The sequence below is a fragment of the Camelus bactrianus genome, chromosome 3 (genome assembly GCF_048773025.1).
Source record: "Camelus bactrianus isolate YW-2024 breed Bactrian camel chromosome 3, ASM4877302v1, whole genome shotgun sequence".
Taxonomy (NCBI): domain Eukaryota; kingdom Metazoa; phylum Chordata; class Mammalia; order Artiodactyla; family Camelidae; genus Camelus; species Camelus bactrianus.
The window spans coordinates 98,001,050-98,026,189 of NC_133541.1; the positions used below are offsets into that span (position 1 = coordinate 98,001,050).

The window sequence follows — 25,140 nt, forward strand, 5'->3', positions numbered from 1 at the left end:
GGCCAAAAGGCTCATGAAAAAATGCTCAATATTGCTAATTATCAGAGAAATGCAAATCAAAACTACAATGAGGCATCACCTCACACCTGTCAGAAAGGCCAACATTAAAAAGTCCACAAACAGGGTGGGGGGTATAGCTCAGTGGTAGAGCATGTGCTTGGCCTCGACAAAGTCCTGGGTTCAATCCCAAATGCCTCCATTAAGGAAGAAAAATTTTTAAATGATAAATAAAATAAAAATAAATATATGTAAAAAAAAGTCCACAAATGATAAATGCTGGAGAGGGTTTAGAGAAAAGGGAACCCTTTTACACCGTTGGTGGGAATGTAGTTCGGTATAGCAATTATGGCAAACAGTATGGAGATTACTCAAAAAACTAAAAATAGGGGAAGGGAAATAGCTCAGTGGTAAAGCACATGCTTAGCATGCCCGAGGTCCTGGTTTCAATCCCCAGTAACTCCACTTAAAAAAAAAAAAACCCAATAAACTAAAAATAGACTATTATGATCAGCAGTCTCACTCCTGGGCATATATCCAGAAACTCTAATTGGAAAAGGTACACACAGCCCAATGTTCACAGCAGCACTTTTACAATAGCCAAGACATGGAAGCAACCTAAATGTCCATTGACAGATGACTGGATAAAGAAGATGTGGTGTATATATACAATGGAATACTACTCAGCCATAAAAAAGAATAATGCCATCTGTAGCAACATGGACAGACCTGGAGGTTGTCATACTAAGTGAAGCAAACCAGAAAGACAAAGAAAAATACCATATGATATCACTTACATGTGGCATCTAAAAAAATGACACAAATGAACTTATTTATGAAACAGAAACAGACTCATAGACATAGAAAACAAACTTACAGTTACCAAGGGGGAAAGGGTAGGTGGAGGGATAAATTGGGAGTTCAGGATTTGCAGAAACTAATTACTATATATAAAATAGATAAATGACAATGTCCTACAGTATAGCACAGGGAACCATATTCAATATCTTGTAATAGCCTTTAGTGAAAAAGAATATTAAATGCATATATGTGTGTATATGTATATACATACATATATATATATATATATACATACATATATATATATATATATATATATATATATTCAGTTACATATACATATAACTGAATCACTGTGCTATACACCAGAAATTAACACAGCATTGTAAACTAACTATACTTCAATTAAAACAAAAATGAGCCTCAGTGTTTCACTCAAAGAACCAAATTCAAGTCCCAACTCTTTCCTCTTCATGAAAAATAAGAGTAACAATCATTTACTTGCCTATCTTAGTTATTGTAAGAGAATCAGAAGAAACAGCTTACAAGAAAAATTACAAAATTCTATTATAAAAGCATATCACTACATCACCAACTGTTACTTAACCTATAATTCTTTTTACTATGAAATAATTGAAACAAAGCATGAAGACTGATACAATTAATACCCACATACCCTCCAGCCGAATGCAGGCAACCTAATTCCTAAACAAATAGTGAAAAGTAGTAAACAAAAAAGTGATTGGAGGGAGGATAAACATGCTTTCATAGGTGTATTATTCATTTTTTCCTCTCTTTTTTATGATCTGCTTTTTCATGTTAGGCAACTTTTTTTGTATGTTTTGTTCACTACCATATTCTTGGCACCTAGCCTGGAACAACAGTAGGAATTCAAGGGTTGTTTTTTTTTTGAGTAAATATATATTCTAACTGGGTGTTAATCTTTTTAGAAATTTGACTAGCAAAATCTGTGTATGAGGATATGAAATTATATTAATTCTTCATCTGGCAAATAATTTTCCTCATTTGCCACTTCTTTTTCAGTTTTGTTTATGGTACTTTTTGTCAAAAGGAACCTCTAAAACTAATATGATTTAATATTTGGCAGTTAAAGTTCTTTTTTTCTTTTAAAAAAGATCTCTTGATTTAATTTAACTTTTTCAAGTTAAAAAAATCTCACTGGCATTTTGAGCAGATTTTTGTGCAATAAATCAATCAGGGAGGCAGTATCTTTATAATAATGAGTATTTACAACCAGAAACACATATTTATTTAAATAAAATCCTTAGAGAGAAGACAAATATCATATGATATCACTTATATGTGGAATCTAGAAAAATGACAAAGCAAAATTTTGTTTAATACAAAACAGAAAGAGACCCACAGACACAGAAAACAAACTTATGGTTAACAAAAGGGAAAGCTGGAGGGGCGGGAAGAGGATAAATTGGGAGCTGGGGATTAGCAGATGCAAACTACTAAATACAGAGCAGATAAACAAGGTCCTTCTGTATAGAAAAGGGAAATACATTCAATAATTTATAATAACCTATAATGAAAAAGAATATATATATATATAAATATATATATATATATATATAAATATAAACTGAATCACTATGCTGTACACCAGAAACTAACACAACATTGTAAATCAACTATACTTCAATTAAAAAAACATAAATAAAGTCCTTTATGCACCTCGGGGTAAAAAAAAAAAAAGGTGATTGGCGGCAATATAAAAAAGATGCAGTGACAGCAACAGAGCAGTCCAAGCAGTGGAGAAGGCAGATGAAATTCAGAGTCAGGTGCAGAATTGTGCCCTATGTGCTACCCGAGGACAAAGAAAAACAAAAGTTATTTGAGTCAAGTTAGAATATGGCCAGACTTCAATTTCACACTCAGGGAAATACATAATAGTAAATATGCTTCATCACTTAAAGAAATTTTACTTCCTCAGAATTCATTCTAGATAAAATATTCAATCCTTTGTACACAGGTAAAGAACAGCCTATTTTTCCCCCTACAATATCAGCTGACAAAACAGCCCATACTTTCTCCCCTTCCTTCTACACAAACATCAGGGTCCTCCAAAAAGGGAGTCTAAGGCACTCTAGTCTCAATTCAGGTAAGCTAGAGAGCTTTGTGGGTGGTGATGGAAGCGGCAGTATTTGTGTGAGCAGCAGATGCAGCACAATCATACCATGAGTGTCTTAGTAGGTGTCAGGGTTTACTGCCAGGCCATGTCCATTAATTTCTTTGGTATCCACCCATTCCTTAGCCATCCATAACTGCTGTTTCCACACAGCTGAGTCCTGAATCTTCCCATTTCTACACACCTAGTTTTTCTCAAGTATACTAACTACTTCTTTTAGATAGGCTAAATATCCCCAACTCCTTTCTGCACATTTCATTTGCAAACCCTTGCTAAGTAGTATATATATATATATATTTTACAACATTTACAACCACCAGATGGCAGAAATAAAGCTATAAAACTTTAGAATCTAAATATTCAGATTACACCCAGAAAGATAAAACTGCAGTCCTCAACCTGATTTTATTTTTCAGTTCGACATAAAAACACATGGTGTAAAATTCTGCTATGTCTTAAGTAGAAAAAAAATTGTGATTAATAACAGCTTTTCCATTTGAATGGGCTGCCAACTCATATTTTTCCATCAGTTGGACTACAAAGGTGTTAAAAAATTTTTTATTAAGGTACAATTTATGCACAGTATTATATAAGTTTCAGATGTATAACAGTGATTCACAATTTTTTAAGGTTATATAAAAGTATATTAAAAATACTTCAATCTACACAGCAAAAAAAATGTGACAATGAATATATGTATTTTCATGTATAACTGAAAAATTGTGCTCTACATTGGAATTTGACACAACATTGTAAAATGACTATAACTCAATACAAAAAGTGTTAAAAAAAATACTTCATTCTAGTCCAATGTCTTCCACTGAGTTAATTAACTCAGGTCAAAACTGATAAGGTTTCCTGAGCAGAGGAACCATCAACAAAATGAAAAGGCAACCTACAGAATGGGAGAAAGTATTTGCAAATCATGTTATCTCATTAAGGAGTTAATATCCAAAATATAAAAAGAACTCATAAAATTTAACAGCAAAAAATAAGTAACACAATTAAAAAATGGACAATCTTTTTAGAAATTTGATTAGCAAAATCTAAATAGATATTTTCCCAAAGAGGATGTACAGATAACCAACAGGTACATGAAAAGGCACTCAAAATCACTAACCATCAGGAAAATGCAAATCAAAACCACAATGAGACATCACTTATACCTGTTAGGATGACTATCATCAAAAAGACAAGGCATAACAAGTACTGGTGAGGATGTGGGAAAAAGGGAATCTTAGTGTACTAGGGTGGAATTGTAAATTGCTGAAAATATAAATTGGTGCCACTATGGAACACAGTATGGAGGTTTTTCACAAAATTAAAAATAGAACTACCATATGATTACTGACAATTTCACTTCTGGGTATTCATGTGAAGGAAAGGAAAATGCTAACTCAAAAATATAGGTGCACCCTCATGTTCACTGCAGCATTATTTACAAAAGCCAATATGAAAACAACTGAAGTGTCCATGAAGAGACAAATGGATAAAGAAAACGTGTACATATACATATACACATAATGTAATATTATTCAGCCTTTTAAAAGAATAAAATCCTGCCATTTGCAGCAACATGGATGGAACCTGAAGGCACTATGCTAAGTGAAATAAGTCAGACAGAGAAGAACAAATACTATATGATCTCACTTACATGTCATACCTTAAAAAAAAGAAAACTCGTAGGGTTTGTGTATTTGTATACAATACTATATTATATATTTGAAAGTTGCTAAGAGAGATCTTAAAAGTCTCATCTCCTCCCCCAAATTTTAAACTGTGTGGTAATGGATATTAACTAGACTTGTGATCATTTCAAATGTATACATATATCAAATGTTATACACTTGAATCTAACGTAATATGTCAACTACATCTCAATTTTTAAACATTTTAAAAAGAGAGAGATTGGGATTAAAAAAAAAAAACAAGTTAAGTGGTTGTTTCCTGCCAGAGGTTCTGGGTATATGTTTTTTCAAACAAAGAAAAAGACAAGGAAAAGAAAAGGATGGAGTCTCATAACAGTACAAGTCAAATTGATAGCCATTTCCTCCTCTTAGCTGTCTGCTATAGTTTCCCAGGCCTCCACTTCTGAAAAGAGGTACTTACATGTCAGTAGTTTCTCACTGTCTAGAAGACATAAATAATTGCAAATTTGTCAGGGTACCACTATTGAAGGCCTGCTAATCCTGAAATTGATTAGGTATTTTGACATGAATTCTAATCAGGCTACTGATTTGCCGACAGTTTCCAACTCCAAAATAGTGTAAATCACCATAGTTTGTTGTACCTATTTTAAAAATTTAGAGATCAATCTCATCATATTAGTACAAAAATCCTAAATATTTTCTACACAGTCCAACAGAACACTGAAAAAAATACTAATTTGCAAAAGACCTGATATTTCATATCTGATAAAAAAAGACTTACTTAACGTCTAAAAAGAACTCTTAAAACTCAACAGAAAACAACCCGAGCAAAAAAACAAACAAACAAAAAACAACCCGATCAAAAAAATAGACAAAATACCTGAAATCACCAAAGATATACAGACAGCAAATATGCAAATGAAAAGATGCTCAACATTTTATGTCATGAGAGAACTGCAAATTAAAACAACAATAACTACACAACTATTAGAATGGCCAAAAACTAACACCACCAAACACTGGCAAGAATGTGGAGCAAGAGGAACTCTCATTCAATGCTGATGAATGAATGAGAAGCACACCCAAACTGATACAAGCATTTAGTTCATAATAAAGGTGGTATTTCAAACCAGTAGGAAAAGGATAGATTATTTCATAAATTGGAAAAACTAGGTAAACATCTAGGAAAAGAATTAAATCCATTCTTCATACCTTACACAATGTAAAATTCCAAATGGGCCAAATATTTAAATGTGGGAAATTAAACCATAGGATATTTTAAAAGAAGAAGAATAAAATTAGTTTATAATTTCATAATAGAGAAGGTCTTTCTAATAATGACATAAAATCTAAAATGTAAAAAAGAAAAATGGTAACATAGAAAAATGTGCAAAGGATATAGACAACTGGAAGTAGAAATGGCTCTTAATACTTCTATAGAAATATTAATGAAAATTACAATTTACAAGTTTCATTTACCAGGTTGTAAAAAAAAAAAAAAATCTGCTACTGGTGAGGGCACATTGCTAGTTGATAGTGTAAAATGGTTTAGCAGAGGGCCGTTTGGCAATATATAATAAAATAACAAATGCATATACTTTATGACCCAAAATTCTATTTCTATAAATTTATCCTAAGATAGGTTTACACAAGGTGAAATGGTGTATGCACAAGGCTATTCACTGCAGCAGTTTTTAGAATATGCCTATATTCTTTACAGTTTTATTATATGCCATTATGGTGAGGATAAACTAATATGGATTAATTAATTAGGGATGGAAGGGATGAATTTCCTAACTATCCTTTTATAACTTCTTAACTATCTGAAACTATCTCTTCAAAAGACAAATATTTAAAAATTATATTTTAAAAATCTACAGAACAAAATACATAACAATAAACAAAACAGATGAAAATCTCAGCCCTCATTAAGTTTATAAGTCTAATGATGGGAAACAAAAATAAACTAACAATTTAACAGATATGTGCAATGGTGATAGAACTATGGGAGTGGGCGCAGCTGGCAGGGAAGAAAGACAAAAAGTTCAGGGACTGGAAGGGGGGAGGTCAGTGGGAGAGCCTACTAATATATACAGAGTGATGAGGAGATATGGCCTCACTGAGAACTAAAATTGAGGAACGATCTGCAGGATCAGATGAGGAAACAAGCCATGGGAATATCTGGGCAAACAACAATCCATACAGCACCTTAAGACTGAACTGTCTTAGTCATAATTGTCTTATCAGTCCATGCTTCCATACTGCCTATTGCTGTATTTTTATACCTGGATGGCACTGGAAATTTCTGAGATGAGACTTGACATAAAATTTTCATTTTGAAAAGATCACTCTGGCTGCTATAGGGAGGAAAAGATAAGATCAGTCAGGAGGCTATATTAATCTAGGTGAAATAATGCTGGCTTGCACCTGCATGGTGGCAATGGAAACAGTAAAAGGTGGTCAGACTCTGTATAAACGTTCAAGGTACAACTAACACATCCAGTAACAGACTGGATGTGCAGTGAGAAAGCAACCAATCCAAAGCTTCTGATCTATGCATATGGAAGGAAAAACTTCCCTTTACTAAGATTTTAAAGACAAGAGGAAGAGCAGATGTGTCCACAAGATTTCAAGAACAGTTTGGTGCACGTTAAGATGTTTATAAAGTGTTCATAAGATACTAAGATGTGTATAAGACATTCAAGTGGAAATGTTGAGCAGAACAGCTACGTAAAAGAATCTGAAGTACAAGAGGAGATCTGGACAGGAAGCCTTTAGCATACAGATGGTATTTAAAACCATGAGATTAAATGAGATTACCAAAGGAGTTAATGAAAATAAGTGATCTGAGAACTGGGCCCTGGACCATTCCAAAGTTCAGAGGTTCAGAACATGAAAAGCAATCAGCAAAGGGATAGGGTATAGCCAGTCAAGGAGGAAAAAACCCCAGAGTAAGATATCCTGAAAGCTAAGAGAAGAAAGTGTATCAAGGTAGTAGGCGTAATATATTGAATCAAATTGTGCTCTTAGGTCAAGTAAAATGTGTAACAAACATCATTGGTGACTGGCAAGAGCAGTTTCAGAGGAATGGTAAGGGTAAAAAGTTGCCTGGAGTGGATTCAAGATACAATGTGAGGAGAGGAATTAAAACAGACACAGACAATCCATTCAAGTAATTTCACTATAAAGGAAAGCAGAGAAAGAGTGGTAGCTACAGTGGGATGAAGGGTCAAGAGAGGGCTTTTTCCTAAACATGGGAAAAATAACAGCAAAAGTTACTGATTGGACTGACCCCACTGATGAGAATGATTCAGCAGATATGCAGAAACTGATAATGCAGGAAAAATCAAGGAGAAAACTACAGAAGCAATAACCATGAATAGATGAAAAGGGATTAATCTAATATAACTGTATAAGTAAGAATATTAATACACAAGTAATATACAAGTCCAGTAAAAGTAACAGCAGCAGCTCAACTTCTGTGAAACGTTTTCCAGGTTATAAAGTAATTTTATATTTTTACTTCTTTAATATTTATAATAATCCTCTAACATAGATATTACCCCTCCCCCACTTATCTATAAAAAAACAAAGAGTAACTCAAGAGAAGTTGGGTAACTTGGTCAAAGTCATACTGCAAAGCCAGAATACAAATCTCTAAATTCCTTATTATACATACATTAGCTTATGATTTAGAATGAAAACATGAAGAAAATGTCATTTATTAAGAATCTTATTTGAAAAAGTGTTAACGAAACTAAACTCTGAAACATGTCTTAGAAAAATGCTACTTTGTACACTTATTAAAATGAGTTATTTTAAAAATAATATTACTACAAACAACTATGACAGTGAAAATAATTTACTTTTTAAATGATGTTTATGGGTTTTCTATAATTATGAAAAGATCCTATGTTCTTTGGAAAAATTCTGGGAAATGCAGGGCTTTTAAAAAGAACAAAATTCAACCGTAATACCACCAACCACCTCAGCTGACATCGTAATTTGCCTCCTTCCAGAAAAGTATTTTAAAATAAGGTGTTTTATATGTACTTCCCCACCTAATCATGGTTCCTGACCTTTACTAAGAGAATGCATGTTTTGTGGACTTATAATCAAGACAAACATGTATCAGCAAAGACAGTGAACTATGGCTTCTGGTATCAGAGGAATTCATGAAGGAATCAAAGCTGCACATCTAGTACACCTAATACAGATTTTTTTCAAGCCTTTGAATTTCTTACCTGGTTATTTTCTTCATCTTCAAATACAAAATCTTGCTGCATAACTTCATTATCTAAATTAGGGCTAGCCACAGGTTCTGAACAGTCTCTGTTACTTTCACTGGCATTAATAATATCAGCAGCAATATCAATCCTAGTAATGAAGATTAAAAAGTCAGATCAGGCCACATGGTGAATATGTAATGCCTTTAAAATAAATAAATATCGGTAACAATATGAAACTTTTACTTGTCAAAGAAAATGTGCTCTTTTCATAAAAACCCACTTCCTTTATCTTGCCAACTTACACTTTATTATGTTATACTATATATTATATTACACTAACTTATATTGTAAGGAATCTACCTTGTTTGTTCCCTTCAAAAATTTTCAAAACCAAATAAATGGCTTTAAAAATAATTTGTGTGCCAAAATAATGATTTCCTTTACGAATACACACTCTAAATCATAATAATGACCTGTTTGCTGATTAAAATACAAGTCTAACACTATGCACCATAGCGTCCAACACCTCATCAGGTATAACAGGAACAGGTTTCTACTGCAGATTTTTTTCATCTTATGTAATTTAGAATATGTAAAACACTGCAGGTTTTTATTTCCAAAGACAATACCACTACCAATGAGAACACGAGTTATTTACAGAATACTGTCAGAGCATGGGCACAAGTTTTCAGGATCTCTAGCTAAGCTAAGGGCAAACTCCAAGGAATCTGCATATATTATATCCATTTTCCGACTATTTTCACCTTTTAGACACTTCTTTCCTTCATATTCAACCCAAGTACTCCCTATAGATCCACTTGTATTAGTTTTAATCGTGTCTTCAAAGCACACAGACCATCACATAGAGCTGCATAGGCTGGTGATGCCATTCACACAGACTACATGGCACACCTACAGTTGTACAATATGGTATTCCTAAAATAAACATACTTCAACCATTGGTTTTCATATCCATTAATTTTTCAGTTTCATTTCATACTTAATAGTTAGTCTAGTATACTTAACGTATTTGGACTTTTAAAAACCTAATTCCTAACAAAAATAACAACTACCCAATCATCTACTTTTTGGGCCCTCCTATGAATTCTCCAAATTTGGTCACAGCTTTCTTAAGATCATGAACTATGCTGTTCTGCAGATCTGTCCCCAAACAAAAACTGACAAATGCAAACTAGGAAATCATTGCACTGTGGTCTCAGGGAAAGGCACCTACATATCTTAGAGTGCAGGGCTGAGGTAATCAAAAAGGAAATGAAGATTTTGTCATTTAAACATAACAAGTCAGATGAAGAGTGAAGTAATATGACACACCATACAGTACACAGAGGTACTTTTAACTTACATAAATTCAACTATTACTAGCTAACCTAAAAAAACAGCATGTAGGAAAGGCAAAGGCTGGTGGCATGGGATAACAAGTTAAATAGCAAAAGATGATTCTATTCACTTCACTCAACGACCATATGCACTAGGAGTGATGTCAATCTGCTGTCCCTATAATCTATTTGTTTAGATCACTGTACGTCTCTCATGGTGTGAACATCTGTAGCAGAAAGTATAGGCCTAGCTTTTCTTAAGTTATTTTTCATACAACATAGTCCCTAAAGGTAAACCCACTATTTCATCTGGTGTTCAGGGAGGAAAACCTGGGTGTGCTGGACTTAATGTCTACTACCTTAATGGAATATTTATGAGGTTTTCAATATTAAGAAGTATATACAATTTATACGCACATATGTACAAATTCACTTTTCACACTGACTTTCAGAAATCCTCAGGTAAGATAAGAACCCATTATTTAAGAAAAATACAATAAAAAGGCAATTTCATAACAATAAATAAAAGTAAAATATTTTAAAAGTTTCTTACTGGTTATTAGATCCTTTCCCATCACAATTAACACTTCCTGCTTCATTATTACACACCAGACTCTGTTGTTGTAAATTCTTAAGATCATGATCTATGCTGCTCTGCAGATCAAAAAGGTGCTGTTCCACAGCTGCTCTAATTGTTCTTTCTAAAATGCTACAAAACAGAACACATTTTAGTGAGAAGCAGTCACCCTATCTGGGTATTTGGTCACATAAACACAAACTTTAAAACCCACAATCAATTAAAAAATATTATGGTATTTAAATAAACAGACTAGAGTAGTAAAAGAAATATATAAAAAGAATACATGATATTGACTTAAATTTTAAAATGATTTGCCCAATAGATATTACATAAATCAATTACAATGTTACCATTACTACTGAGTTAGAAATAATCACTTGTCCCAGTAATTCATTCCTCACTACTATATATAAAGCCATTTAACTAGACATTTTTTAATTAAAAATAAAACTTTGGAGATGGTAAGGAGGTAATCAGGTTTATTTATTTATTTTTAGAGGAGGTATGGGGGATTGAATCCAGCACCTTGTGCATGCTAAGCATGCACTCTACCACTTGAGCTATATCCTCCTCCCTTAAATAGATGTTTTAAAGCTATATTTATAAAGCAAAATAATTTACCAGCACTCAGCTAAATAAAAGAAACTTCAAGAGTACTGTCCATATTTTTTACGTGACGTCTACTTCTTAAAGAAAACTTCATAAAAAATATCTATTGATATTTTTCAATCATTTCAGAAGAACAAACAAAAAAAAAATCACCTGAAAAAAGTTCACCTTTATTTCATATATTAGTGCAATACATTCCTTCTTCACTGGTTCCTATTGCAGTACATAAAATACTAACTAGTTTCACTGCTTTATGTACAATCCTTCCTCTAAAGTAAGCACAATAAATACATGATTTTAACTTCCAGTTAAGTGATTTTTTTTTTTAATCTTTCAATATCTTCTCTAAGTTATACTACTTACTCCGCAGAGGCTGGTAAGATGCTGATGGGAGATGTATGGGCACTGCAATCAAAAAGAAATTAGCTATAAAATTTTTCATACTAAATGATCACAAAACATGCTGAAAACTGCCACATTTACACTATATTAATAATACAATCAGGAGAACATGTGCTAAGTTCTACAGCTAATTTTCTAAAGAAATTATTTTTCACAGAAGAAATCCCTTAAACATACATACTCTATGTATGTTGTGTGTGTGTAGCCAACAACTTCACATGGCACTCACTTGGAGGAATAATGACCTATTCCAAGCCTGGAAGGGGGAAAAAAACTGACTACTGGCCCAACAACAGTACCCATCTAGGGTAGTATGGAAAAGACTGGCCCTGTACGCCTTGCCAGAAGTAATAGTACATGCTACTATTCAGAGGATATTCTCAAACTACAAAAGGAAAAGGCTTGGTACTAAAATTCAGACCACCACATTCACTGTGCCTGTAACACACTTTCCTTAGCAAATTCTGCACCGCAGTGTCTATCAATACTTATAAAAACATAGAGAACAGACTCATTTTTACCCAGTTATCAAAAGTGCAACTTAAACCCACAATGAGATATAGATATTTCCAAAACATTTAAAATTAGAAGTCAAGCGTTGGTAAGGATGTGAAGCAACTAGAACATTCACAATAATGCTGGTGGGAATGTAAAACGTTTCAACCACTTTGGAAACCAGTCTGATAATTTCTTGTAAGTGTCGAATATCCCTACCATGGAATATATATAGCATATTTTTTTAATAAAAGTCATTAACAACTGACACATGCAATAAACTGAATCTCAAAAAACATTACAACAAGCAAAAGCCAGGCACAGAGAAACTACTCAATGAGATTCCATTTATATGAGATTTTTCTAAAACAGGTAACATTCATCTGTATATGACAGAATGCAGATCAGTGATTGCCTGAAGCCAGAAACAGTGGGGATGGGCAGAGTTTACTTTAAAGAAGCATGTGGCATTATGTAAACAGTCTCTACCTTGAATGCCACGGTTGTTAACAGGTATACATGTGTATGTGTTCATCATTTATAAAATGGGTACAATTTTATTGTGAAAAATACATCTCAATAAAGTTGATCTTCAAAGGAAAAAAATTCAGTAACAGAAAACACTAATCTGCAATAATTGAAGTCAGATAGTGGCTACTTTGGGGGAATATGGAAATTGAGAAGGGACAGGAGCAGGGACCCAGGTAGTGGTTATACAACTTGAGTTCATTTTCTGATAATTCATTGACCCTATGAATAAGCGTCATTTTTAAAAAGTAAATTTACATTAGTTTCATTAAGAGCCTCTGTAAATGTGCCAACAGAAACTAACACAAGAAACAAGGTCTATGAAAGTTAATATTCTCAGGATTCTCTGTAGGAAACCAAATGAACACCATTTACCATTCATTCAACAATCTTCAGGTCTCCCTTAGGCGAACACACAAGTAGCAAATTGCACAAATGCTTAATTAGACAAAAGAAAGCCATCCTTACATTTGGCACACATAACCTCTAATTAAAAAGAAAAATTTAACTGCTAATATTACGCTAGTTTTCATAAATGGACTATTCTTAGCTAAATGCTTTCATGCTAAAACCTTCAAAGAAAGTACTTAAAAACATTTTCACATTTAACTGAAATCATTTAATCATTTTCATTCCAGAAATCAGGAAAAGCTGGGGAGAAATATCCCATATAGCAGCACAAAGAAGAGTGTAGCCATCTATTTCTAGTAGTTTCAGATGAGTTGAAAGTTAAATGTTTAGTGATTTTTGAAGAAAAAAAAAATGAGGCTTTCCCCAAAGAGTGATTTAACGTCAACTAAGACATTAGATCTTTTTCTGATATTTGCTGCAATGATCTGGTGATTATATTTTTAATCTTGGTTATGAGCTGCTATTTCATTATAAAAGTTAAATCTGGTATATTTTCCTAACATTTGCATTCTCTAAGTTTAGACAATTTGTTACCTATTAAGAAACATTCATTTCTACCTTTAACACCTAACTGTAATTCACTGATGATATAGTAGGTTGAATGGTGTGAAGAAAAGTTATAAATCCAACATCCTTCTTGTCACCATTTAATCTGTGATTTCTGGCTTTTGCTACTTTTGCTCTATCTTACAACAAATTCTCAAAAAGTTCTAATTCTCAACTATTCAGTCCCTCAGTCTGTTAACAAAGCTTTGTATCATGTTTTACCTTTTCAAAGGGCTTACATCACCTCTTTGTTCTTTTTCATTGTCACTGTTAGTCATGTACTTATTCTTCCAGAGGACTTTTCTCATCCTTTTAAAAATTAGATTATCACTAAAATGCTAGTACATAGGTGGACACAAGATACTTAACAAATAATCAAATAAGCAAAAAAAAAATAACCTAACCAGCAATGCAAATTTAAAATAAGGATTAAGATAAAATTAGTATAGCTTTCTGCTGATGCTAATATGCTATAATGACAAAGGCTATGAAACTGACACTAATACGTTGCCAGTGAGAGGGTCAATTAGTAAAACTCTTGTGGAAATCAACTTGGCACTGTGTTTTGAACAGCCCTAAAAGTATGCATGCTCTTTGACGCAGAAATTCACATGTGCAACTCTATCTAGAGTCTATCAAATCTAACAATATATATCCTAAATAAAAAAAAAAAAACCACTACCACTTCATATCATGAAGTGTTCTCTGAAGCATTATTTCTTCCAATATTTTTTTCATTCTTTTTTTTTTATTAAAGTATAGTCAGTATACAATGCTGTGTCAATTTCTGGTGTACAGCATAATGTTTCCATCCTACGTCTATGTATGTACATATATTCATTTTCATATTCTTTTTCATTATAGGTTACTAAAACATACTGATTATAGTTCCCTGTGCTTTACATTATAAACTTGTTTATTTTATATAGAGTAGTTTCTGCAAATTTCAAACTCCCAATTTATCCCTTCCCACCCTCTTTACCCCCTGGTAAGTATAAGTTTGTTTTCTGTGTCTGTGAGCCTGTTTCTGTTTCATAAATAAATTTACTCGTGTCTTTTTTTTTTTTTTTTAAGATTCCACATATAAGCGATATCATATGGTATTTTTCTTTCTCTTTATGGCTTACTTCACTTAGAATAACGATCTCCAGGTCCATTAATAGTCAATAGAGTATATTCTTCTCTACATATAGGCCCAGGAATGGGATTATTGGAGCACATGGTGTCTATTTTTAGTTTTCAAAGGAACCTCCATACTATCCTCCATAGTGGCTGCACCGATTTACATTCCCATCAACAGTGTAGGAGGGTTCCTTTCAGCACAACTTCTCCAGCATTTATTATTTGTACACTTTTTAATGGTGGTCATTCTGACTGGTGTGAGGTGATAATCTCACTGTAGTTTGATTTGCATTTCTCTAACAATTAGCAATATCAAACATCTTTTCATGTGCCTATTGGCAATCTGAATGTCTTCTTTGAAGAGATGTCTATTCAGGTCTTCTGCCCATTTTTTGATAGGGTTGCTTTTTTAAAATATTAAGCTGTATTTTAGAAATTAGTCCCTTATTGGTTGCATCATTTGCATATATTTTCTTTCATTCTGTAGTTTGTCTTTTTGTTTTGTTGTTGGTATCCTTAGCCAAGCAAAAGCTTTTAAGTTTAATTAGGTCCTATCTGTTTATTTAGCCATTATGTCCATTATTCTAGGAGCTCATTTGAAAAAAACATTGCTGCAACTTACATCAAAGTGTTCTGCCTATGTTTTCCTCTAGGAGTTTTATAGTATCCTGTCTTACATTTATGTCTTTAATCCATTTTGAATTTACTTTTGTATACAGTGTTAAAAGAATATTCTAATTTTTATTCTTTTACATGTTACCTGTCTAGTTTTCTCAGAACCACTTATTGAAGAGACTATCTTTTCTCCATTGTATACTCTTGACTTTGTCATAGATTAACTAAGCATAAGCGTGTGGACTTTCTCTCCTATTCCATTGATCTATGTGTCTGTTTTTGTGCCAGTACTATACTGTTTCGATTACGGTAGCTTTGTGGTATAGTCTGAAGCCAGGGAGCATGATTCCTCCAGCTCCGTTCTTCTTTCTCAAGATTGTTTTGGCTGTTCGGTGTCTTTCGTGTTTCCATATAAATTTTAACATTTTTTTGTTCCAGTTCTGTGAAAAATGCCATTGGTAGTTTGATAGAGATTGCATTGAATCTGTAGATTGCCTTGGGTAGTATGGCCATTTTAACTATTGATTCTTCCGATCCAATAACACGGTATATCTTTCCATCTGTTTGCGTCATCTTCATTTCTTTCATCAGTGTCTTACAGTTTTCAGGGTACAGGTCCTTTGCCTCCTTAGGTAGGTTTATTCCTAGGTATTTTATTCTTTTTGATGTGATGGTAAATGGGATTGTTTCTTTCATTTCTTTTTCTACTATTTTGTTGTTAGTGTATAGAAATGCAACTCATTTCTGTATATTAGTTTTGTATCCTGCAACTTTACTGAATTCACTGATGAGTTCTAGTAGTTTTCTGCTAGTGTCTTTGGGATTTTTTATGTACAGTATCACATCATCTGCAAACAGTGACGGTTTTACTTCTTCTTTTCTAATTTGGATGCCTTTTATTTGTTTTTCTTCTCTGATTGCTATGGCTAGGACTTCTAAAACTATGTTGAATAAAAGTGGTGAAAGTGGGCATCCCTGTCTTGTTCCTGATCTTAGAGGAAATGCTTTCAGCTTTTCACCATTAAATAAGATGTTAGCTGTGGGTTTTTCATATATGGCCTCCATTACATTATGTTCCCTCTGTGCCCACTTTCTGCAGAGGTTTTACCATAAATGGATGCTGAATTCTGTCAAAAGCATATTCTGCATCTCTAGAGATGATCATATGGTTTTTATTCTTCAACTTGTTAACATGGTGTTATCACACTGATTGATTTGCAAATACTGAAAAATCCTTGCATCTCTGAGATAAATCCCACTTGAAGCTGTATGATCCTTTTAGTGCCTTGTTGGGAGTCAATCTGCTGGTATTTTGTTCAGTATTTCTACATCTATATTTATAAATGATGTTGATCTACAATTTTCTTTTTTTTGTATGATATCTTTGTCTGGTTTTGGTATCAGGATGATTGTGGCCTCATGGAATGAGTTCAGAAGTGTTCCTTCCTCTGCAACTTTTTGGAATAGTTTCAGGAGGACAGGTATTAACTCTTCTTTAAATGTTTGATACAATTAGCCTGTGAAGCCATCTAGTCCTGGACTTTCATTTGGGAATTTTTTAATTACTGATTTCAGTACTAGTAATTGATCTATTCCTATTTTCTACTTCTTCATGGGGCAGTCTTGGCAAATTGTACCTTTCTAAGAAACAGTCCATTTCTTCTTGGCTATCCATTTTGTTGGTGTAGAGTTGCTCATAGTAGCCTCTTAAGATCTCTTGTATTTCTGTGGTGTCAGTTGTAACTTCTTTTTCTTCTCTGATTTTATTAATTTGGGCCCTCTCCCTTTTTTCCTTGATGAGTCTGACTAAAGGTTTATCAATCCTGTTTATCTTTTCAAAGAACTAGGTTTTAGTTTCATTGATCTTTTCTATTTTTATTAGTCTCTATTTCATTTATTTCTGCTCTAATCTTTATGATTTCTTTTCTTCTACTAACTTTGAGGTTTGTTTGTTCTTCTTTCTCCAGCTGCTCTAGTAAGGTTAGGTTATTTGACATTTTTTCTTGTTTCCTGAGGTAGGCTTGTATCACTATAAACTTCCTTTCTTTGAACTGCTTTTGCTGCTTCCCAGAGGTTTTCTGTTGCTGCGTTTTCATTTTCATTTGTCTCAAAGTATTTTTTGATTTCCTCTTTGATTTCTTCCATGATCCACTGGTTGTTTAGTAGCATATTGTTTAGCCTCCACGTGTTTGCAGTTTTTGAAGCTTTTTTCTTGTAGTTGATTTCTAACCTTATAGCATTGTGGTCAGAAAAAATGCTTGGTATGATTTCAATTTTCTTAAATTTGCTGAGGCTAGCTTTGTGGGCCAGCACATGGTTGATTCTGGAGAATGTTCCATGTGCACTTGAGGAGAATGGTATTCTGTTTCTGTTGTTTTCAGATGGAATGTTCTATAGATATCAATTAAGTCCATCTGGTCTAATGTGTTATTTAGGTCCTGTATTTCCTTATTGATTTTCTGTCTGGATTCTCTCTCCATTGATGTAAGTGTGGTGTTAAGGTCCCCACTATTACTGTGTTATAGTTGATTTCCCCTTTTATGTCTGTTAACAATTGCCTTATATACTGAGGTGCTTCTATGTTGGGTGCATATATATTTTAAATTGTTATATCCTCTTCTTGGATTGATCCCTTAAGCATTATGTAGTATCCTTGTCTCTTGTATCAGTCTTTATTTAAAAATCTATGTTGTCTGATGTAAGTATTGCTACTCCAGCTTTCTTTCGGTTTCCATTTGCATGGAATATCTTTTTCCATCCCCCTACTTTAAGCCTGTATGTGTGTCTAGCTCTGAACTGTGTCTCTTGTAGACAGCATACATACAGGTGTTGTTTCTATATCCATTCAGCCAGTCTATGTCTTTTGCTTGGAGCATTTAATCCATTTATATTTAAAGTAATTATCAAACATAAGACATTGATATCGTATGTTTTTATTGCCATTTTGTTATTTGGATTTGTTTTTGTAGGTTTTTTTTTTTTCCCTCTTTCTTCTTTTTGTTCTCTTCTCTTGTGCTTTGATGACTACAGAGTTACACTACACACACACACACACACACACACACACACACACGATTGTTTTAAGTTCCTGATATCTTAATTTCAAACGCTTTTTGGATACCTTGTATTCATACCGTACTCCCCTCACAATTACTTGTGTCTAGCTGTGGCCTTTTCTGTTTCACCTAGAGAAGTTTCTTGAACATTTATTATAAAGCTGGTTTGGTGGTAAATTCTTTTAGCTTTTATCTATCTGTGAAGCTTTTAATTTCTCCATCAAATCTGAATAAGAGTCTTGCTGGGTAGAATATTCCTTGTTGTAAAATTTTCCCTTTCATCATTTTAAATATATTGTGCCACTCCCTCTGGCCTGCAGAGTTTCTGCTGAGAAATCAGCTGATAATCTTATGGGAGTTCCCTTGTATGTTATTTGTTGCTTTTCTCTTGCTGATTTTATTATTTTCTCCTTATCTTTAATTTTTGTCAATTTGATTACTACGTGCCTTGATGTGTTCCTCTTTGGGTTAATCCTGTGTGGGACTCTCTGTGCTTCCTGGACTAGGGTGACTATTTTCTTTCCCAAGTTAGGGAAATTTTCAGCTATAATCTCTTCAAATATTTTCTCAGGTACTTTCTCTCTTCTCTTTCTGGGACCCCTATAATGTGAATATTAGTGTGCTTCATGTTATCCTTGGGGTCTCAAATTATCCTTGTTTCTTTTCATTCTTTTTTCTGTTTTATGGTAGTGGTTTCCACTAATCTGTCTTCTAGCTCACTGATCCATTCTTCTGCCTCATTTCTTCTATTCTTGGTTTCTTCCAGTGTATTATTCATTTTAGTAACTGTATTCTTCAATTCTGGGCATTCTTTATATTTTCTAACTCTTTGCTAAAAATTTCACTCTCTGCATCTATTCTCCTCTTGAGTTCTTTGATCATCTTCACAATCATTACTCTAAATTCTTTCTCAGGTAGATTGCCTATCTCCTCATCACTTATCTCTTCTGGGATTTTTTTCTTGTGCCTTTGCCTGGAGTATATTCCTCTGCCACCTCATTTTGTCTAAATTTCTATTTGTACTTTTAGGCAGGTTAGTTACATTTCTCGACCTTGGAGAAATGGCCCTCTGTATGAGACATTCTATGCATCCCAGCAGTTTACGTCCCTCTTGTCACCCAAGAGCCAGGGTCCAGCTGGTCCCAGGATAGAGTCTGACCTGTATTTATGATTCCTTCCACAGGCTGTGGGATTGTTGTTTTCTTACTTCTGGTATCTGCCCCTTGGTGGGTGAGGCTGAACTAGAGGCTTACACAGGTTTCCTGGCAGAAGGATTCAGTACCTGCCCACTGGCTGGAGCTTGGTCCTGGCCCTCTGCTGAGAAGGGCCGTGTCTAGGGGCATATCCAGAAGCAACTGCAGGGTCAGGAGGTATGCTGATGAGTGGGGCTGTGTTCCCACACAGTATGTTGTTTGGCCTAAGGCTTCCCAGCCCTTAAGCCTACAGACTGTTGGGTGGGACTAAGTCTTGGAGCTAATGACTCAAGCCAGATGTCAGCCCCCAGGAAAGCTCATGTAGATGAACACTCCCATAATGTCCGCCACCAGCTTTTATGTTCCCAGGGTGAGCCACAGCAGTTCCCCACCTCCCAGGAGACTCCAAAACCAGCAGACAGGTCTGGGCTAGGTTCCTACAAAATCACTGCCTCTGCTCTCGGTCCCGGCACACACGAGTTTCTGTCTGCAGTTCCCAAGAGAATTAAGTCTTTGTTTTCCCCAGTCCCATAGAGCTCCTGCAATTAAGCCCCTCTTGCCTTCAAAACCGTATATTCTGGGGTCTCTTCCTCCCAATGCTGGAACCCTGGGGAGCCTGATATGGGGCTCAGAACTTGCACTCCTGTGGGAGGGCCTCTGCAATTTAATTATTCTCCAATTTGTGAGTCACCCACCCATGGGGTATGGGGCCCAATTATATCGTGAGCACACCCCTCCTACTGTCCTGCTGTGATTCCCTCATGTTTCTAGTTGAAGATTTCTCTAATGTTTTATTATGGAAATTTTCAAAACTACAGAAAAGTTGAAAAATTGTACATAAACACCCTCAGCTCCATCATCTAGATTCTATAATTAAAATTTTACAGCAGACAAACAAATAGCCAAAAGACACATGAAAAGATGCTCAACAACATTATTGTTAGAGAAATGCAAATCAAAACTATGAGGTATCACCTCACACCAGTCAGAATGGCCATCATCCAAAAGGCTACAAGTAATAGATGCTGAAGAGGATGTGGAAGAAAAGGAAACCCTCCTACACTGTTGGTGGGAATGTAAATTGGTGCAGCCACTATGGAAAACAGTATGGAGGTTCCTTAAAAAACTAAAAACAGACTTACCATATGATCCAGCAATCCCACTCCTGGGCATATATCCGGAAAAGACAAAAAACTCTAATTCAAAAAGATACATGCACCCCAATGTTCATAGTAGCACTATTTGCAACAGTCAAGACATGGAATCAACCTAAGTGTCCATCAAGAGGTGAATGGATAAAGAAGATGTGGTGTGTACAAACATACACACACACACAATGAAATATTACTCAGCCATAAAAAAGAGTGAAATACTACCATTTGTAGCAACACGGGTGGACCTATATATTACCATACTAAGTCAAGTAAGTCAGAAAAAGAAAAATATTATATGGTATCACTTATTAAGTGGAATCTAAAATATAATACAAATGAACTTATTTACAAAACAGAAAGATTCACAGGGGGAAGGTATAGTTCAGTGGCAGAGCACATGCTTAGCATGCATGAGGTCCTGGGTTCAATCCCCAGTACCTCCATCAAAAAAAATAATTAAACCTAATTACCTCCCCCCACCAAAAAAGACTCACAGACAGAGAAAACAAACAATGGTTGGTTACAAAGCGAAAAATGAGGGTGGGGGCATATATATTAGGAGTATGGAATTAACACATATATCTCACTATGTAAAACACATCAACAACAAGGATTTACTGTATAGCACAGGGAACTATATTTAGTATCTTGTAGTAACCTATAATGGAAAAGAATCTGAAGAATACACACACACACATGCGCACGCGCGCGCACACACACCCCTGAATCACTTTGCTGTATACCTAAAACTAAAACAATATGGTAAATCAACTATAGTTCAATTAAAATTTTTTTTTAGTTTTACCTTATTTGTAGAATTGTGTTTAAAAATAGCAGCAAAGAAAAATATAAAATGGATTAGACTACACACAGTCAATGGACAATTTTAAAATTACTGACATTCACAAAGATTAGGAAATATAACATGAAAAAGTAAATAAATCATATGTGCAACCATGTATCAAAATGGTTACATTTACATAAATATGTTTTTATAATTATACACACAAGCCAGTAAAGCTTAAACCAGACATGTGGAAGCTTTCTTACTACTCCTTACATAGGGATGTAAGCCATGGACCACCTGTATCAGCCTTTCCTGAAGTGTTAGTTTTATTTTATTGGAGATCTGGACCCTATCCGAGACTTCAAATACCATAAAAAAGTAAATAAGATAGTATGGTACTGGCACAAGAATAGACATAAACAATAGAAACAGACCCATGCATATACACTTGATTTAGAACAAAGGTGCCACTTCGAACAAAGCAGGAAAAGAACAGTCTTCTCAGAAATGAGGGCTGCAACAGTTTGGTATCCATACTAAAATAGGTAACCTGGTCCCCCCTCACACATCAGAGACAAAAATCAATACCAGATAGAGACCTAAATAAGGAAGATGAAATGATACAGCTTTTAGAAGATAATATAGGAGTGTGTATTTAGGAAAAGATTTCTTAAACAAGACACAAAAAGCATTAACCACAAAAGGAAGAGAATGATAAACTTGATTAAAATTTAAGACTTATTCATCAGAAGACACAATATGAGAAGGGCATAACACACCATAGGGGAAATACATTCACAACATATGTTTTAAAAGAGAGCCTAAAAATACATTCACAACATACATTTTAAAAGAGAGCCTCCTTTTTCAATAAGAAAAAGATAACCCAATAGAAACATAGGAAACAAACTTGAACATGCCATCTCACAAAAGGAGGAACTGGCCAATATACATGAGAAAAGGGGATGGAACTTATTAAAATGGCAAATACTCAAGGATGTGAAGCAATGAGAATGTTCACACAGTTACTGAGAATGTAAACTGAAATAAGCGCTATGGAAAACACTTGTCAATATTTACTCAAGTTAAAGGACAGTAAACGTGCATACATATTGTGTACAACAATGTACATAGTAATGTTATTCACAACAGTCAAAGAGAAAAATAATCCAATTGCCCACCAACAGTAAATAGGATCATTGTGGTACAATCATATAATGGAATACTTTACAGGAAGGAAATGAACAAACCACAGTGATATGTAACAACATAGATAAATCTCATACACAGTGCTTAGTCAAAGAAGCTGAATCAAAAATATACATATAGTCAGATTTAATTTTCATGAAGCTCAAAAACATAAGGAAGTGATCGTCAAAAAGTCGGCACAGTCGTTACCCTTAGTGGGGAGAGAGGAGATCAGGATTGTGAGAGCTACTGGGATGCTATCAGTGTTTATTTCTAGATCTGGGTGGCGGTTACAAAGGCATTTGCTTTCTATTAACCTGTTTTGCTATACATTTGTTTCATGCCTATTTCTGTACGTATGATTTCTCAGTATTAAAAAAAAAAAAGCTTTAAAAAAATAGATTTATGGGTCACTCCCCAAGCCACTCAGGTAGAATCTGAGAGTTTAAATTTTTAACAAGCACCAATGATGAGTCTTACCCATACTAATAAATTCAAGAAATATTGGCTGACATCTGTATCTAGCCTCCCAAAAGACTAACTTTTAATAAAATTTTCCAGTTATCCAAAGGAGCCAAACAGAAGTTCTAATAGTCTTAGATTGGATGGGTAGGCAGAAGATTTGATCTTTCAGTTTCTTACCCCTTTTAAATGCCATTGGAATTAAATTAAATGTGTGTGTGTGTGTGTGTGTGTGTGTGTGTGTGTGTGTGTGTGTGTGTGTGTGTGTGTGTATACATACAGTAATCAGCAAACTAGATTACAAAGATTCTTCAGCCCTGAAGAATACGCTAGGATAATCAAATAAACAGGTGCTTTCAGTAAGGACCTTCTCCTGACTCTGAAAAACTATAGTAAACAAATTAAATAGATTTTGTACTTTATGAATCAGACTGTCATTCATGATGCTACAAAGGTGACTGTAAAACTTTGCTCTTTGAATTTCTGAAGGACAAAGAACTGATTTAGTTTATCAGATTCCAAAGAATTTAATTATTCTTTAAGACTGGCCAAGTTCTGTGGGGAATAAAGCACTTATGTACAAACCAGGGCTAACACACACCTACAGCTGCAAAAAATGATTTACCAGTATAGTTATATACTTGCAGCAGAAGCAAAACAGCATATGTAACATAAGAATGTAAATTCTGATTAATAAAAACACACAAAAAAATTAATGGTGACAAATTAAAGGCCGAATTACTTAGGTACTATATAGACAGATGCCATAAAGACCATCTAAAAATGCCAATTTTTTTTTTCACTAAACCACCAGATATGGAAGACCAGATTAAAAGAACAAACAATAAATCACAAAGGTCACACATATTTTAGGCTTCAATCAAGTGTAATGTTAAAGGTTGTTGTCATTCTCTGACCTTTTTCCCCTTCTGCTGTTAACTCTAATTTTAAATCTGCCTATAATCTTCTTGAGAACATAAAATCAATCTGGTAGCCATTTATTCCAATTACTATTTTTCTGTAATTCAGATAGAATTATCATAAGGAACTATTATTAATTTAATTTCCCACTTGCAAATATTTAATATTATAAACAACACTTCAATAAAAGTACTGTATCTGCTTCAATTAAATCTGATAAGGATCACTTTACCTGTATAACAGAGCCTTGCAAGCCATTCTGAACACTGTGGCATCTCTCAACAAAAACATCAGGTAAAGCACCTTCAAAAACCATAAAGGATGCTGATCAGATTATAAAAACTGCTGAGCCATCAGAGCTGCAGTCTAAAAGGAAGCAGGCTGCAACATGAAGTCACTACTGACAAGGAGGGACCCAATCAACAGTCCCAAATCTCTTCCCAAGTATTGTGCAACTTTGTGGGAGGCAGGAAAAGGGAGACAAAATTTTGAATTTGGCTAGAACTCCTATAAAAATATTTAAGCCTAACCTAATGTCAAGTAGAAAAACCAATGTTTGTTTTCATTAATCACACTACTATATCAAGAATTACTACAAATATGACATTGCTAAAACATATGCACAACAGAGAGTACTACTGTTCACTCATTATACATTTTAGAAAAGCATTAATGGTTAATTTTTCAAATCTAAAATTAGGATGATTTCCAGATAATATGCCAGAATCCCACCAAAAGGACCATTTAAAAAACTGCAGTTTCAAAAAATAAATATATGAAACAAAATAAAAACAAAAGTCACATATTCCTTTCCAGTCAAAAGCAAAACCTAGTTCTTAACTTTCCGCATTAACTTGTGAATACTCTATGCCTATGACAAGAGTAAACTGGAAGATTCCTCAC

The 25,140-nt window shown here is 34.2% G+C and overlaps 1 protein-coding gene across 14 annotated transcripts in view; it reads right to left on the reverse strand.

The window, feature by feature from the left end:
- The window catches only part of FAM13B (family with sequence similarity 13 member B), a 99,677-nt gene that overhangs the window by 20,985 nt on the left and 53,552 nt on the right, over positions 1 to 25,140 (reverse strand). For all 14 annotated transcript variants that reach the window (XM_074360718.1, XM_010971665.3, XM_045507712.2 and 11 more), the window contains 3 exons: positions 11,721 to 11,762; positions 10,722 to 10,877; positions 8,847 to 8,979 (listed from right to left, as the gene is read on the reverse strand). In XM_074360718.1, coding sequence (XP_074216819.1) covers positions 8,847 to 8,979; positions 10,722 to 10,877; positions 11,721 to 11,762 — 331 coding nt within the window. The remainder of the gene's footprint in view (positions 1 to 8,846; positions 8,980 to 10,721; positions 10,878 to 11,720; positions 11,763 to 25,140) is intronic.